The following is a 16,978-nucleotide window of genomic DNA, read 5'->3' on the forward strand; positions in this document are numbered from 1 at the left end:
GGGGGGGGTCTTGAATGACACAGGGCCCGCAAGTTTCTTTGCCCAGGGCCCACTAAAGGGTTAATCCGGCCCTGGTGGCAGTATTATTTGCCACTTCCCTGATGCCAAATTTCTGGACCAACAGGGAGCCCCGGAGACCTGTTAATGTGGTTGAGAATGCAGGATCAGACTGGTGCAAAGCTGGGTCTTTGGACCAACCCCATGCCATTCATCTGGTTCATGGGCCAGAAGGTTAGGTGTCACTGGTCTAGAACATACCTGGAAAGGGGAAGTGGCAAGGGTGAAGACGCATGCATTGAGGGAGGGAAAGATTTATCTATTTGTGTGCCATGGCATTTGTAGCTTATATTTTATACTCCTCACCTTTCAACTTTCAACTGAATGTATTTAGTTTCATAAGTAAGTTATACATTGTAACAATGTTAACAAGGGGAGGAATCAAACTGTCCTTCTCTGTATCAGGCTGGCCCCTGAAAGAGCGAGTGAATCAGTGATTGAATGTATAACATGGTAGCAGACAGAAATTAACACCTGGGAAACTCCAGATCAACCAACGGAAGAATTCAATAGAAGACAATGTAACAACGGGGAAATCTCTAACCGTTACTGATCAAGGGCTAGAAGCCCTGGCCTGAGTTAATCAACGCCGGGGACCAACTTTTGGGTTGAATATCTCCAGATCGACCACTCCCAGAGCCCTATTCAAAATTCATCAACGGACTCCCAAACCTGCACGTACATGCGGACAACCCCTGGGGCTGACAGATGCCATCCAGTAGCCACCGAGGGGGGGAAGTCCCACGAGGGTCAATGACCCCTGGATTGGGCAAACCTGAAAACTGGGGAGTCACCAAAGTCTGCCAGGGACAGATAAAAGGCAGTGAAAAGTGACCCTCAGTGGCCCCCTCTTGATCTCCAACTTGACCCGACCTGTCCAGCCAGAAGGACCAGCCGGTGACCCCCTTCTGGATGATAACACCACGCTGAAAGAAGCCTTGACTGGCCATCGACGGCAGACTCCAGCGCTTGTAGGATAGGTATACCTGACTCTGTAGCTTGCTACTGTGTGTGTGTATGTGTGTGCATGTGTGTGTGTGTGTGGGGATCAGCCCCAAGGTTTATGATTTAACTCATTACAGTCTTTCAATCCGCCTAATAAACTAGAATTTTAAGGATCCCGAGTTGGACATTTGTAGCCAACAAACTGACTTCTCATACCTACTACAGGAATTTGTTGCTATTTTATATGTGAGTCTCCTTGTCAGTATTTTTAGGCCATGGTGTACAGTCTTTCATCTGCATTAAATTCATTCCCTTTTTGTGAGCTAATTCTCCACAGCCTTGCATCATCATTTATTCTGCATTCATCACAGTGCATGGGAGCAAGTGCCTGTGAAACACAGTGGAGAAATACAGTGTCTCAGTTCCACAACCAAGACATCATTCAGGTTTCCTTGTGCATATCTGACTTGTCTCAACATTTCCCCAGGTAATCGACATTGAGCCAGCTGATGAACAGACTACCATGCTCTTCAGTTTAGAATGCCATGAGGTTTATTGCCTAATATAAAACTGGATGAGTCTAGGAAGGAGCAAATCTTGGAACTGTAATGGAAATGAAAGGGAAATACTCTCTCAGAGTAAGTAGCTGTAGTTATAGCTTCGCCAGATGTTTAGGATATTTTCCAAGTGCAAACCTTCTCAGATCCATATTATCATGGGCATTTTTTAGTTGCATGTGAGCCTTAAACCTTCTTTTCATCTGGGCTAGCATCTTATGATTAGGCTAAGTATAGAATTGACTTAGAACGTGTTGATAAATGTGTTGCAAGTGGATAGAAATGTTTAGTTCTACAGCACCAAACTCTTTTCTCTTTTTTGGAAAATACATTTTATTTGCCTATGTCCAGAACTTTCACTGTGCATGTTAGTGAAATGATAATCAAACAGAAGACATTTTATAAATTAAAGTTACTTATCAAATTCCATCTTCTTTGATGCATTTGCACTAGATTTTCAAAAGCTTACCTTTAATTATTTCAATATCTGAGCTTGTTTTAAACATATTTTAATTAAATTACAGGTTATTTTTATTTGAATATATTTAAATAATGAACAAAAAACAGTTCCCTATGCTTCTAGCTGCTTGTGATTAAAAGACAAAAGGTGAAATAAAAAAATTAGCAATGTTGTTAAACCCATAGACCACAAAAATCAGGCCAAAATGTTTCCCCGAATGTATCCCCAACCCTTGTTCTTTTCCAGAAATCCAAATAAATGGATTGGTTTTAAATGCAATTGAGACAGCATGCCTTGGAGTCAAGCTTGAGGATGATTTCCAAAGCTGAGGATCCCTCCAGAGGAATGCCTTACCACTATCAGCTTCTTTTTGAAGACTCTTTTTTGATCTCAGCTATGGCTAGACAGCATGGGGAGAAAAGCATGCTCTCAAGTACTCTAGACTCAAACCACATAGGGCTTTATAGGTTAAAACAAGCAGCCAAGCATTATGTGCAGAGCTGAGCATGAAATAGATTTCCAATTCCACAAAACCTGAAAAAAAAATACATCCTCCATGTATTGGAATGAAAATAAGACTTTTCAAACCCTTTAACAGGAGACAGGGAGGGGGAGGGAGAAACTCTGCCCTTCCTATCCCTGCACAGCCAATAGCCTAGTGGTGAAAGGACTCACTTAAGATTTTGTGACACATACAGGCTGTCTATGCTACTTATAGCACATAGGCTGCAGGTTGGCCATCAGAGACTCAGGCTACTGACTTTCCCAGCGTGGGTCTCTGGTTTGGTTTTGCCCAGGGTTTTAGTTCAGATCAAGTGTAGTTTCCTGTGCTCATGGGAAATGCCCCACCTAACAAGCAATCCATGCTTTTCTGTCCTAACTGCAGTTTCTGAAAGGACTGTACATATTACATTACTATATATTTTTGTGGAATTGTGTGTTGAAGCTGCTCAAATGAAACCTGAGAAACAGAGAAGAACCAAGCCCTTTAAGTGCCTGGGGCAGAGGGGTGCTCTTTCATGGCATGGTTGGCATGTTGTTGTGGCTGTCATGGTCTTGGAAATGCACGTGAGGCATTTTTGTGATACATCTTTTATTGGGCCAGCTGTATATCTGGGAGAGCTGTTGGACAAACTTTGGGGCTTCATGTGCCCTTCCTCAGGGCTTTGGTGGAATCAGTACATGATGGGAGCCTGCATATGCGACCAGCTGTGCACAGGTTGGGCTTGGGGTGCCTGTGTGCATGAGCTCAGTGTCCTTGAAGCCAATGTTACTAGCATGGAGTTGCTGATCCTCAAGCACCAGCTTTGCTGGACTGGACACTGGGTACAGATGCCTGACTCTTGACTCCCAAAACGAGTGCTCGACTCCCAGCTTATCTCATGGCAGCTACAGGCAACGCTACAAGGACAGGTTGAAGGCATGCCTCAAGAAAATGGATGTCAACATCAGGAACTGTTTGCCAACTGGCACTAACAGTGCCGCCACCTCAACCAAGTGGCAGCCCACTTTGAGGTAAAAAGCCCCTATGCCCTCTTGACGGCCATAGCCAAAAACAGGAGTCTTTCTTGAATGATTAATTAATTCAAAATAAAAGTGTAAATATGTTGTTAAATGGTATCCTTTCAAGCTTTCAGGAGCAAGACTTCACTTCACCAGATGCTGTAACACCTGATGAAGTACACTCCTGCTCAGGACAGCTTAGCTTAGCAGACTCTGCAGGTGCCTGAAGAGTGTTGGTGCCCAAATGGTTGCAAAGAACAATTTATTCCAGCTATTTAGTTGGTCTAATAAAAGATAGCACATTTACCCAAAGAACTTGTCTGCCTAGCTTCTTTCATTCGGTTTGTCCATTGGACTCTTAAGTCACCTCAAGCCCCATCAGTGAGCTGCCCTACATCGAGGGATGACCTGTGATGCCTGACCCTGGCTCTGGGGCAGCTGTGGGTGGGTGGCTTTGAGCTGAATGTCTTGCATTGGCCCTGTGGCTCCCTGGCTGGACGCCTCCTCAGCTCCCAGGGGTGTCAGTCTAAGGACATAGGCAGACAAGGTTCTTTGGGTAAATGTGATCTCTTTATTAGATCAATCTTTCCTTATTTTTTATTTATTAATATTATTGGACCAATCTTTATTATTATTATTATTGTTATTGGTCTAATAACAATAATAGCTGAAAATAAGAAAAATAAAAAATAAGAAGATTGGTCTAATAAAATAATAATAAATACAAATGATAAAAATTAAAAAAATAAAAGATTGATCTAATAATAAATCCATTTAAAAAATGACAATAGTAAGATTGGTCTAATAATAATGTCTTTTATTATTATTATTTTTATGTATTATTATTAGATCAATCTTGCATTATTATTATTTTTATTAGACCAATCTTTTATTCTTTATTATTTTCATTTTTTCTTTCAGTATTATGTTTATTAGACTAATCTTTTCGTCGTCCTGGCAAGGCATGGATCAAGAAACCGCGAGTCGGGAGAGGCCCCGCGCGGCGTCCGCGCGTGTCCGGCGGAGAAAGCAGTGGGGCGGCCCCTCCCCCCGGCAAGGCGGGGAGCGCCGAGCGCATGGATGAGCCAATCCGTGCGCTCGGCGTTCCGCCTCCCCGGGCAGCGCTCGCCCGGCCCGCCCCGGCCCCGCCATTTCAGACCGGGCCGCCGAGGGACGCGCAGTGCCCCGCCCCACCCCACGCCGGGCCGGACAGGTGGCACCGCCCGGCCCCTCCCGGCCCGGTACTGCTCCGGCATGGACCGGCGGGCTGCGTCTTGTGCGGGCACCTCCCACCCCCAGGCTGCGCCGGGCAGTCCACACCCACACCCCACCTCTTCTCCCCCAGCTCGCTCTCTCTCAGCAGCTCTCACACATTCCCCAGCTCACCCCCACCTAAGCCAGGTCCATACACCCCTGTCTTTCCCCCAGTCCAGCTTGCTCACACACCCCTCTTCCCCCTAGCCCAGCTGTCTCTTTAACACGTGTGTGTGTGTGTGTGCCCGCCCCTCCTCCCCCAAGCCATCTCCCTGGCCCCCCAGGGTTGAACCTGTAAACACCTGATGAACAAAGATGCTGCCCCTCCCTGGCTCTTGTCAGCTCCTTGGCTCTTAGTGGCCTCTTAGGGTTTTCCTGAGAGTCCAGGTAAGACCCTGGATGTTGTTACCTTCCAGCAGCCTTGTAATCCTCTGCACTGAATAGGAGCCCCCAAATCAGCAGTGATATGTTGCTGCTTGCCCAGAGAACGGTGTCAAGGTGAGCTCCTGTGCTTAACTCTAAAAAAAAAAAAAAAAAAAAATGTGGAGGCAGTTCTTTATAGCACTTCACTTTGGTGAACTCGCTGAAAATCTTAAAGTAACAGCCTCACTTAATCCAATTCATAAATCTTTTTCAAATCCAGGGAAACATCTCCCCCAATTCCTTAACATTTCTTTTTTTTAAAAACAGCTGATCACAACATGAGCGGGAACTTTGTATGTTTCACTCTGCAAGAACAAATGTCCAGCTGTTACCAGAATGTAATGCATGATATTAATAACTAGTTTTTAAGTTCAGCAGTAACCAATAGGTGCAAGTATTGTTGATCTAAATCTTTATGTGTATTGATTGAGAAATAGAAATAACATCCCCTTCTGGATGTGCATCTGAAAGAGAGGACAAGAGAGATGGGAAACTTCTTTTCCTTTATACCTAGTGTAAAGTGAATTGAGGGATGGTTATTAAACTAGCATTATTCTCAATGAATTGAAACAAAGTTTTGTTTTACTTACACTTGATTTCTTTTCTCCTTACCAGGGCTGCTAAAAATGACAGAATATAAGCTTGTCGTTGTTGGAGCTGGTGGCGTAGGCAAGAGCGCCTTGACAATTCAGCTAATTCAGAATCATTTTGTGGATGAATATGATCCTACAATAGAGGTAGACAGTTTCATTGTAACAGCATGTACATGTTTTTATAATACAAGAGGCAGATTGATTTTTCTCTCCTGTTGGTACTGTTTTTGTGATGTTTGTGAATAGGCAGTGTAGTATTCTTCTCTTCTCTCAAGTACATTGTGGGATACACTTGAAACTAGATTTGAGGCCCTAGATTTTAGTCTATTAAATATTTATTTGAGAGTTGTTTTGTTTTAGGTTGGGTTTTTTTTAATAACTCTGTAAAACAGTACTGCCTTTTTAATTGTAAGGGAAAATACTGATGATGGCAGAAATCTCAAGTGGATCAGCATACTTGATAAACACAATTCCCTGCACAGGATCAGAAACAACACTATAGTTGGAATGCTGTGTTTACTTCCCTGGAGTCAAATTGTGTGCATTGTGTTTTGCAAAACTAGGAATGCACCGATAAAGATTTTTTTGGCCAATACCAATGGCCAGTTATTAAACAGCCATATCAACCGATACCAATCCAATAGCTGATATGCAGCCTAGCAGCATGGAGAGCAGTGCCCAGCCAGTGAGTCTGTTGTTGTGGGGGGAGAGGGCGGGCTGGGGCTGCCTGGGCAGGGCAGGGGCAGAGCTGAGAGGCATGGGGGGCATGTGCCCCCCTGCATTTGTGTGCAGGATAAGGGTGGGCTGCCCACTGCAGGCTTGGAGCCAAGGGCTGTGTTGGCCTCTTCTCAGTGGGGGGCCTGGGCTGTGCTCAGGGTGGGCAGGGCAGACCAGCAGCAGCACTAGAGGGGGAAGGGGGAGGCTACAGGGTGGGCTACAGTGAATTTGGGGTGGCTGTAGCCCACACCATGTCCCTCTTCCCAGCATCACTGCTGCCTGTCCTACTCTGCCCCAAGCACAGCCCCAGCCCAGGCCTCTCGCAGGGAAGAAGCCAGCTCAGCCCCTAGCCCTGAGCCCACTGCGGGCAGCTTGCCCTTGTCCCACACACAAATCTAGGGGCACTTGCCCCCCATGCCTCCCCTGAGGTGTGCACAGCTGTGAGGAGCTGTCCTCCTCTCCGCCTCCCCATGCCCAGGCCTCTCCTGTGCACTGCCCCAGCTGGGCAGTGCCTGCTCCATCCCAGTTGTCTCTCACTTTGGGGGCCTCGATCTGCAACCCTCCATGTCCCTTCCCCCACAGACTTACCATCTAGACTGTGCTTTCTAAGCTCTTGGGCTGCATTCCCTGCCAATTGCACGCTGTGGCTGTGTGCATGCGCACGGCATTTATTGGTGACGTTGTCAGCTACATCAGCCAAAAAAGTCAATAGTTGATAATGTCAATTTTCCTTTTATCAGTGCCGATCCGATATGGACCAATATATTGGTATACCTCTATGCAAAACTGCATAAAAGTCTGTGCCCCAAAGAGTTCCCAATCTAATTTGACATGATAAAATGCAGTAGACGCAAGTGCAAGGGTAGGACTTGGTAATAGGGTTGTAAATTAAAAAAAAAAAAATAGAGACTTGGTGGGCATAGATGAAGAGCATCTGGTTGGTAACACAGGGGCGGCCCTTCTTGTATCATCTTTAAAAATGTACAGAGTGTGAAGCTAAGAATAAAGGAAATGGATAGAAGTAGCATGGCATTTGTGACTGCTCATTCTTGCCAAAGGACCTTGTCTCTGAAGTAACAAGTCTCCATAATAGAAACTTATGACTTAACTACCATGATTGTGCAAAATCAGAGTTTTGCTTAGATACCCAGGACTTGTCTCAATTCTGATATGAAATATCCATGTCATACATGTTACTAGAACTGAGAGAAGCCCAGTGGCTGTTATTTGGTCCCTATCACTGGTAGTATCCAGCTCAGGACACTGTATTTGTTCAGAATGTTAAAATGAAACTACTTTCCAGGTGGTGGAGGGGAAGTAATCTTCCTAGAAAATGTTGCTTTTATTCTTGAAAGCTTTCAGACTAACTGCACAGGATGACCTGAACATTATTTTGTGATCCAGTAATTGGGAAAATGTTTGTGCATTGCTGTACTAAAGACCACCCCCCCTTCAGTGTTTTACCTTCATAAACTACTTAATCTAGTAGTAGTCTTCCAAATGTTACTTTAGTGGATACTGTCTGAACAGGTGGAAAAAATAATATCTATATCTAATATCTATAAAATAACATGTTAGATTGTAGGACCTTCAGAACAGCGACTGTACCTTTTATATGTGTACCAAAGCACCATGCATGCTTACAACACTAAAAGCGTATCCAAGCTTGTAGGCAAGGCATCATTTAATTAGAAAATTCCCTTGTCATTCAAGGAGAAGTGATCAGTTTTAAAATTTGGGGAGAAAAAGTTAAATGTTGCTTTATACTTAGCAAGTTTCATAATTGTGTAAATACTCAGACCTTTGAAAGTATTAATATGACTAAAGGAGTTGTCGCAATCATCACCAAGAAGGGGAGAGGGAAGTGTTCACTGCTTATCAAAGTTTACTATTTATCCCTGTACGTATTTTCAGTAACATATTTAATAACAGTGTTTTGTGGTCCGTGTGGAAGCTCTTGGGTCCCCCCAGGCCCAATTGGTGTATTTCCGCTCGTGACTTGTAACTCAACTAAATCTGTTTCCTAAAACTGCTTGCCTTAGTAAAATCTGTGGAAGTTTCTGTGTGAACACTTACATCTGAATAAAACTGGCTCATTTTAACCAGTTTGTCTGTTAGTCTTCTGCTTTTTATTTTGAAATGAGTGTCCATGTGGTAACTTGCATCTAAATAATTAAAACAGCCTAAGGAACACAGTTAAGTAAATCTGTGCAAGTCAGTGTATAAACTAACCCTTATAAATCTCGTCTAATGTATTGAGGGAGTTAGGTTAGTGCCCTCTGCTGGTCAAATATTAATCTTATTGAAACCTTGAGTTGTGGTACCTTCATTTTGACATATTCTTAAATGTCAATTATGTATTCTATTTAAAATCATTTTCAGGTAAAGCCCTCCTTGCTGGCTTTTCCTTAAATCCTGAACCAAAACTTAGAAGTTTAGAATGGGATTTACAAAAATCTACTAGATCTAGGAACAGGGATGTGGGCAAGTTTAGAAGTTCCATGAATTTTTTTTTTATATTATCATAGTTTGTACATTGTGTATGTGCATAAATGTGAAGAAACTAGTGGGTATATTTAGACATTGCTGACAGATATACATATTTAATAACTGCCCAAATAAGATGGACAGTTTTAGCTGTATCACTGCTATTAGTTAACAGATGCTGAAGGTGTTTCATATTATCGTAACTCATGTTGACTTTTTGGCACGTTATAAGGCTTATAAGACCAGGTTCAATAAATAGTGCCTGAAAATAAAACTTTTTGCTGTAAATGAGTAAACAAACAGGTTTTCTTTTATTCAGAAAAGAAATGTAGACGGACATAAGAATGCTTCAAGACATACAAGCGAGGTTTTCAAGTTTTTTGTTGTTTTTTTTAATTTTTGGACTGCTTTCCTCAGCTCTTGGTTTTCCTTTCTTACTATATTAATGTATTTTTGTGCCAAGCCCACTACCCATTCATTGTATGTGGGGGTTTTTTTTGTTGTTTTTTTTCTAATTCTCAGTGAGGCTGTTCAGATTTCTCAATTTCAGTCTTCCTCTGAGACTCTGCACAGCCCAGTCTTCCTTTGATGTTTGAGCGTACCCTGTTTGAAGGGGAGCCTGTGGGCAATGTCTGGTCCAACAGGTGTTTTGGAGCAGTTGAGCAACTTCAACAGAGTAAGAATGAAACTTTCTTCTAGAAGTCACAGAAGAAGTAGATTTCTTGTGTCTGTAATCTGTTGTCTCTCTCGTACAGTGCAGGCTAAATTCACTTTTAAAAACTCTGTACACTTTTTGGAAATGTATACTTCATTATTTTGGGAATTATCATCTTGGATCCATCTAGTGTGTCAGTCCTCATTGTATCTGGGCACTTTCAGTAGCCAGAGTTTTAAAACAATGTTCTGAGAGTCTCTTTGTACAGTGAGGCATGCAATTTCAAGTTGGGCATCACCTCTTCAATTTTACTTTTGTCTATAGGGCATTTATTTCTTCTGTCCCAAATAGAAGTGTGTGTTTGGGACAAGGAGAGAGAAATTCCACACCTTAAATTATCTCCCAGATCCTTCTGTCCTTGTTTCATTTCTACCTCATATCCCCTTTCTGGACTTGGTAGTGGGGCAGCGGGGATTGTCTCCTTTTCAGAATGAAAGGTAGTTTTGTGCCCGATGGAGCCAAATGAATCCGAGGGATTGATTGACATGTTATCCTACAATAGTACCTGTAATTATTTCAGCATGTATGAAATTGTGGTGTAATCCTCTTTTTATCAGTCAAGTTCCATTGCGTAGTCACATTTTTGGTCATATTTCTGAGTAACATAACAATAGCACCAATTTTCAGGTGCAAGTCATGTGGTGGGATTCCTGATGGTGTTTGCACATTTAAAAATTCAGTGGGATAAGTAGTTTGATTTTCAGAGTCATCTGTGATCAGAGAAGCTGCAGTACTTTCATTTCACCAGGCAGCAAAGTTATAATTTTAGTATTCAATTCCATGGTGTATTTATTTTTGAGAGTTACAATAATTTTCTTTGCAAGGGACTCCAAGTCTTCTACTTCAGTGTGGTTCCCATAAACTGCTGTGATAATGGACTCCATTTCAGTAAAGGTTTCTGGTATTTCAGTTAGATCTGATGGCAACCTATAATCATTTGACATAGTTCCTTCACCACCTTTGAGAGTCCTGTCATTGAATTGATGTTGTCCTTCAGTGAGCATATTTTGTGATTAATTTGATTTTGGTGAAATTCGACCACAGATGACGACTTTTTATGCGTTCCTTAGTCGTCTCTGTTCTTGTAGATCGTACTATGACTGGTAATGTTTGTCTGAAGTCTCTGCCTAACAAAAGCAGTTTTCCTCCAAATGGCATTTCATTTTGCATTATTTCTTTGACTAATAAATCAATGCATCTAAGTTCATGAGTGTGCATCACAGTGGCCTTGTCAATTATAATTAGTGTGGCCTTTTTTCATTGTGGCAGCTTCAGGTGACTGTAGACTCATACGTGAAGTAGATGATTCAAGTATTGGGATGGGTAATTTGAAGCTGGTGTGTGTATTGTTCTTCCTCCTTTTAAAAGAAGAGCAGCTATTCATGTTGTTGCAAAAGGGAGAACAATTGGTCCAATTCCTCTACACATTAAAGTGTTATAAGTAAGATTTCCCGGATTCTCCAGGTCCATCCAAATAAAAGCAGTGATTTGAACCGTCTCCATTTATAGCAGTAAGAATTTGATGGAAGGCATATTTCTGTTGTGCATGGAGGTTTCTAATTCATTGTTCTCCCTCTGCAAATTCTTTGGCAATGTCGTAAAGGATGTCATTACTTTGTTCAACTATGATGCCTGGATCAGGGAGACCAAAAGAGCTACTATATAGTCCATGGACCATCAACAATTCTTGGATATCTAGCAATGTCTTCTGTACTGTAGTGTTATCATTGTGATGTCTCCTATAGTCCTCTGTCATGTCATTCTGACATTGTTCCAAGAGCTGAAATGCATTAGATAGCTTACAAAATATGCAGATGAATGCAAAAGTGTGCCTCAATTGTCTGGGCACTTGAATTCCAGCTGCGTCCTCCAGGCAGTGGCTCCATTCTTCATCATTGGCCATCAAATTATGTCTTTTTGCTGCTTCTTGAAATGTATCACAGAGGACTTTGTTAACAGTCTGTAATTCTTCAGAACTGGTTGCTCCATGGACATACAGTAGTAGAACTCTTAAACAGAATCTTTCTATATCATTTGGACTTATTGAATACATCCTAGGGAGAATATTATCTCCACCTCTTTGTCATCTTTGCTAAACATCTTTCCTGAAATATGTAATGGTATGGAATTTCGCAGTATAAATTCGTTGTGCTTCAGGGCAATTGTGATTTAATAAAAAACCAAGTGTTTAAAGTTGTTTTTTGAAATGCCTATGTGATCCATGGCCTCATGTTCATGCCCTGGTTTGAAAATACACTGACTGTTGGAGTGGCAAATGAACTGCTAATCTAATGATTCCATGAGATCTATCATGCATTCAGTTTTCCAGCAGTCTCCATATAGCCTCTGGTGGTGTCACGTACCTTGCATTAAGGTAATTGGCCTTGCATCAAGGTATCTTGTCATGTTGCAGTCATTGATTGGTTACTATTTTAATGTTTGCACAGTCATATTCTTTGTCAACATATTTAAAGATATACTTGATGGATTTAATCGATGTGCAAACTTCAGCATTGATATGAGGTGTTATATTTTAACAAAAGATATTGTATGGAACGACATAACGACTGTCTACTGTGTGTTTGCCTACTTGGATGGTACATGTTTGACTTCTTTTATATCAGGGGTAGGCAGTTATTTCGGGCAGAGGGCCACTTACTGAGTTTTGGCAAGCCATCAAGGGCTGCGTGACAGGCAGCCAGGGGCAGATAAGTATTGATTTTTCTAAATTTTTTAGGCGCCCTGCGGGCTGGATAGAATGGCCTGGTGGGCTGCATTTTGCCCACCCCTGTTTTATATAAAGGATATCTATTGACATCAGCTACTGTTTCTTGTTGAAATGGCTTTGGAAAATTTTTGGTACGATTTTCCTCACCCATGCATGGTGAATTACTGTTGAAAGTACCACATGGTCTATGTATCGTGTATTTTTTTTTACTATGCAATATAAAATTGGGTCTGTATCTGGAGCAGGAATTTCAGCACTAACTATACAATCAATGGCTGCTTGTGTGTCAAGCTTGTTCTCCAGTATAAATGGCATGTGTGCATGTGGGAGTCCTTATTTTTGAAACTCAATTGTGTATACATGGGTGATAACTGGACCAAATCGTTGTTTTTTTCTTCAGTAAAGATGCCAGCTTCATTTTGAATACTCTCGCTACTAAGTCTGGTCTGCCTGAGGGATTTTGTCCAGGAAACAAATTTTCTTGAATAGCAGGCCATTTTGGATTTGCAGTGAATGTGATCTGGGTGACCGTATTTGCTCACTGTTGCCATGGCGTCATGATATTATTCTCGCATATTTCTTGGTCCTCCTTAGAATTATGATGGTAAAATGACAGTTTTTCATAATTGCATTCCAGAGGTTTCAGCAGTTTCTGTTAAGAAGTCCATAAGACCACTAAGTTTTTCTTGCTGTTGCCTAAGATAATTTAAATTGTTTGCCTCAACTTGTAAATGTGAATCTACAATCCACTGTAGAGTTAATTTTCCTCCATGTAACATTGAATTAAATTCATTTCGATGAACTGCTGTTTGAGCAACTTTGAATTGTACCATGGAAACTTCTTTTGATGTTGAAGTCTCATATCCAGGAAGTTTTAAAGCTGGATGCCAACCTGGTTCACTCTATGGACAACATATGTCATGGGATCTAAGTTGGCATTCAAAATACTTATATTTTCAAAGCCTTGAGATCTTGAGTAAATTGTTATATCCCTATGGAAAGGCAGTTCTTTGTCATCATTTCAGAAAATCATGGCAATTTCATCGTTGTTTGGTAAATTATATCTTCTGTCAGATTCTCTGTCACAACAGAACACCATACTATTATTTGCAATTGAATGACTTTCCTCAGCTGATTTGCTCTTCTTCTCTTACAACTTCAGCTAACATTTTGTAACAGTTGAAAATGGATTGATGTTTCTTATTAAAGTGTCCAGGTCCTACATTAAAGCAGGATTGCATAGGTGATTTTGGGGGATGATTTAACCATTCTTCAAGTGCTTCTCTGGGGTCCAAAATATAAAGTTGGCCATAGGATCTTGCATCTTCTCCTTTAGGCCGTAAATGAGGTGTTTGGGTGATAGAATTGTCCATAGATACGAAAGCAATATGGGCCCTGTCCAGGAACAGGTGTGATTTTTTTTGCTCCCAAAGATGCAAAGCTTAAAGAACTATTAAATTACCTAATGTTGGTCTGGAAGTTCTCATAAAACATAATGCTGCGAGTTGCTTATGATCTCTTTAAGTAATGGAGGAAATTTGTGGCAGTAAGGCAACCTTGCATTTTCTTTGTGACAGCAATTTTTAAACTTACCATCTGATGGCTGCTTAGCTGTGAAGTTTAAAGAATGACACAACTGGCAAACAACATCCATTTTACTGCAGTAATGCCTTTCTACTTCCGACTCTCTTAAGAAATGACAGTCTCTTATTAGGAATTGCCTTTGTCACGTTCTTGCAGAGCAAACAGAGTCCAACTATTGTCTCACCGCAGCATGTTCTTGGGACTCAATTGCCCAGCTTCCTTGATGTCATGTGGCATCTAAATGTCTTTGCATCATGCCTTTTTCATGAGAATCACTTGCGTGACTTCCTTCATGGTGTTGCACATCTAATTGTCTGCACACAGCTGCCTCCTCTTGTGATTCATTAGCACAGTGTTTTTGATGGTGTGCATCTACTGGTATTCATTTAATAGCCTCCTCTTGTGATGCAGTAGCACGGCGTTCTTGATGGCGTTGTGCATCTAATAGTCTTTGCGCAGTAGCCTGTCATCTACAGGCTCTCGTGATGTTGTTGCAAGTCCCATCGCTTTCTTCGTGTAGCGTGGTCCTCAGATTTATTGTCACGTGAACATCTTTTTCTATTTGCATCTAATTGTCGTTGTTCAGCATATTGTTCTACAGTGTGGCTTTGTCTCCAATGTTGTTAACGCTCTTTATTGTGACACCATTTTCTCTCAGCATGACATTTGCATCCCATAGTAAAGCACTGGCAGAGTTTGTGACAACTTCTTGGAAGGTGTTGGGCATTCAATTGTTCTATCACGGTATTGTCACAATAGCTGGGAACTTGGCTCCTGCTTTTCCTCAGATGGTCCCGCTGCTAATAAATTACTATTCACAACTGATTTATTTCTCAGGTGTAGAAAAAGGGTGGAGGGAGTCACTGTACGAATGGCTTAAGGAGGCAGCCGGTAACATGGAAGGGCTGGTCCTTCTTCTTAACTGGCCTCAGCACTAAATAATTTTAAAGCCTAATTGATTTATTTTGTGTGGTGCTGCGGAGGGAGTTGCTGCACCGGAGGCTGTTGTAGCAGGCACGCTGCGCTGTGAGGGCCTGAGGTGGCGGCAGTTACCATGGAGGACCTGCTAATTTTTCTGAGGTGGCCCCAGCACTACTTAATGGCAAAGCATAACAGGCTTGTGCGAAGCAGCTAGTATTCGCTTCGGATTTGGATTCGGCCGATTCGGGGGACAGTGACTTGATTCAGTGATTTGAATCACTGTCCTGAATTGATCTGGCCAAATCTGATTTGTCGATTCGGCCGAATCTCTGAATCAAACAGGCCCTATCATCCGCCCACTCTCCCAGCCCTGTCAATGACTGCCCCACCCTGCCCTAGCATCTCATTTAAAAAAAAAAAAAAAAGCCCCATACTCACTGGCTGCTGTAGTGGCAGTCGGGGCTTCTGTAGGCTCGTGGCAGAGTCCCCCATGCAGCATGGGGCAGTGGGGGGCAGTGGGGATTGCCCCCTGCCTAGTAGGAGCCGGTGAGCGTGGGGCTCCTTTAAAAACAAAAAACCCCCCGGAATGCTGGGGCTGGGTGGGGCAGCCATTGATGGGGCTGGGAGAGCAGTTGGGGGGGGCTCCCGGGGGTTGGGAGAGCAGGCAGGGGATGGGGCCTGGCAGGGGTCCCTCCCCTATGGTCCCCTCCCTCCTCATCCAACCCCGCACCCTGTGGAGGGTCTGTTGTTTTTTTCTGAGGTGGTCCCAGCACTAATTAATGGCCAAGCTGTGAGAGGTGGGGTCTGTGGTCACCCCTTGGATGCAGCAGTGAGGGGGAGGGGGCAAGGCCAGCACTGCTGACCTGGCTCCCTCACTCTGTTCCCGGAGTCCAGGTCTGGGATCTTCAGCTTGTAAAGTGCTTGTGTTTTTTTTACTTTGCATCTGTTGGCAGGGGGAGCGAGGCCAGCGCTGTGATGCCAGCACCCCAGTTTGAGGCCAGGCCCGCTCACCCTCACTGGTTCAGGACCAGGCTGCTTTCCCCCACTGTGCCGCCTCACCCCATCCCAGCTGGCTTTTGTTGAGGTGCAGTCCTAGGTGCCGCTTGCAGGGAGTGGGATGGGGGAGCCGAGGCTAGTGGCACTGGCCTCTGCTCCCCCACCCTCTGTCAGGTCCTCGGTGCTGCTTTGCTGTCATTGTGGCGCGAGACTGCACTTGGAGCACTCTGATTGGCTGTTTCCGTCAGCCAATCAGAGTGTGAATAAAGCATTATGGATGGATAAACAGGTTTTATAATATTAGAATATAAAGAAGAAATAAATAAAGATTTGAAAAATAAATAAAATGTGCATAATTGCATGTGTGTATGTGTGTGTACACACGATGGTGGCGGCGGGGGAATGGGAGGAGTGGGCTTGGAGGTGGTGGGGGAGGAAAGGGCCCAGGCCTGAGGTGGGGAAGAGGCCTTTGGGCTCACTCTTCCTCCCCTCCTATGTTGTCCCAGTCCTCCCCTTCCCCCACTGCTGCTGCTGCAGCGCACCTGCTCCTCCCCCCACCACTGCCACATCAGCCCTGCAGGCAGTGGTGACAGAAGTGGGGAGGGGTCGGCCAAGGCCAGCGCTGGTAGCCTTGGCCCCCCCCCCCTGCGTCCCGACTCTGTTCACTGCACTGCCACTGCCACCATCTCCAAGGAGCAAGTGGGAGGTGGGTAAGTGAGGCCAGCTCCAGTGGCCTTGCCCCCCCATCTCCCCCCCTCTCCATTGTTGCTAGCCGTTCTGTTTCCACTGCCTCCAGGGAGCAGGGCTCTGTCCCCTGTGTCCCTGCCATTATGGTGGCGCGCACACATATAGTTGTGTGCGTGTGTATATATGTTAGGGGTGCACCAATAGAGATTTTGGGTGCTGATACCGATAGTTGATATTTAAGGAGGCATTTTGGCCAATACCGATTCAATATAGCTGCCATCAGTAAGTCTGGTGTGGTGGAAAGGGGTGTGGTGGGGGCAAATCAACACCCCTGCCCCCCCCCCCCCCCCC

The 16,978-nt window shown here is 43.5% G+C and overlaps 1 protein-coding gene across 1 annotated transcript in view; it reads left to right on the forward strand.

Moving 5' to 3' along the window:
- The window catches only part of KRAS (KRAS proto-oncogene, GTPase), an 89,375-nt gene that overhangs the window by 45,508 nt on the left and 26,889 nt on the right, over positions 1 to 16,978 (forward strand). The window contains exon 2 of the mRNA XM_025208539.1: positions 5,815 to 5,936. Coding sequence (XP_025064324.1) covers positions 5,826 to 5,936 — 111 coding nt within the window. The 5' untranslated portion in view covers positions 5,815 to 5,825. The remainder of the gene's footprint in view (positions 1 to 5,814; positions 5,937 to 16,978) is intronic.

This window comes from Alligator sinensis, unplaced genomic scaffold (assembly GCF_000455745.1).
Source record: "Alligator sinensis unplaced genomic scaffold, ASM45574v1 scaffold517_1, whole genome shotgun sequence".
NCBI classification, from domain to species: domain Eukaryota; kingdom Metazoa; phylum Chordata; order Crocodylia; family Alligatoridae; genus Alligator; species Alligator sinensis.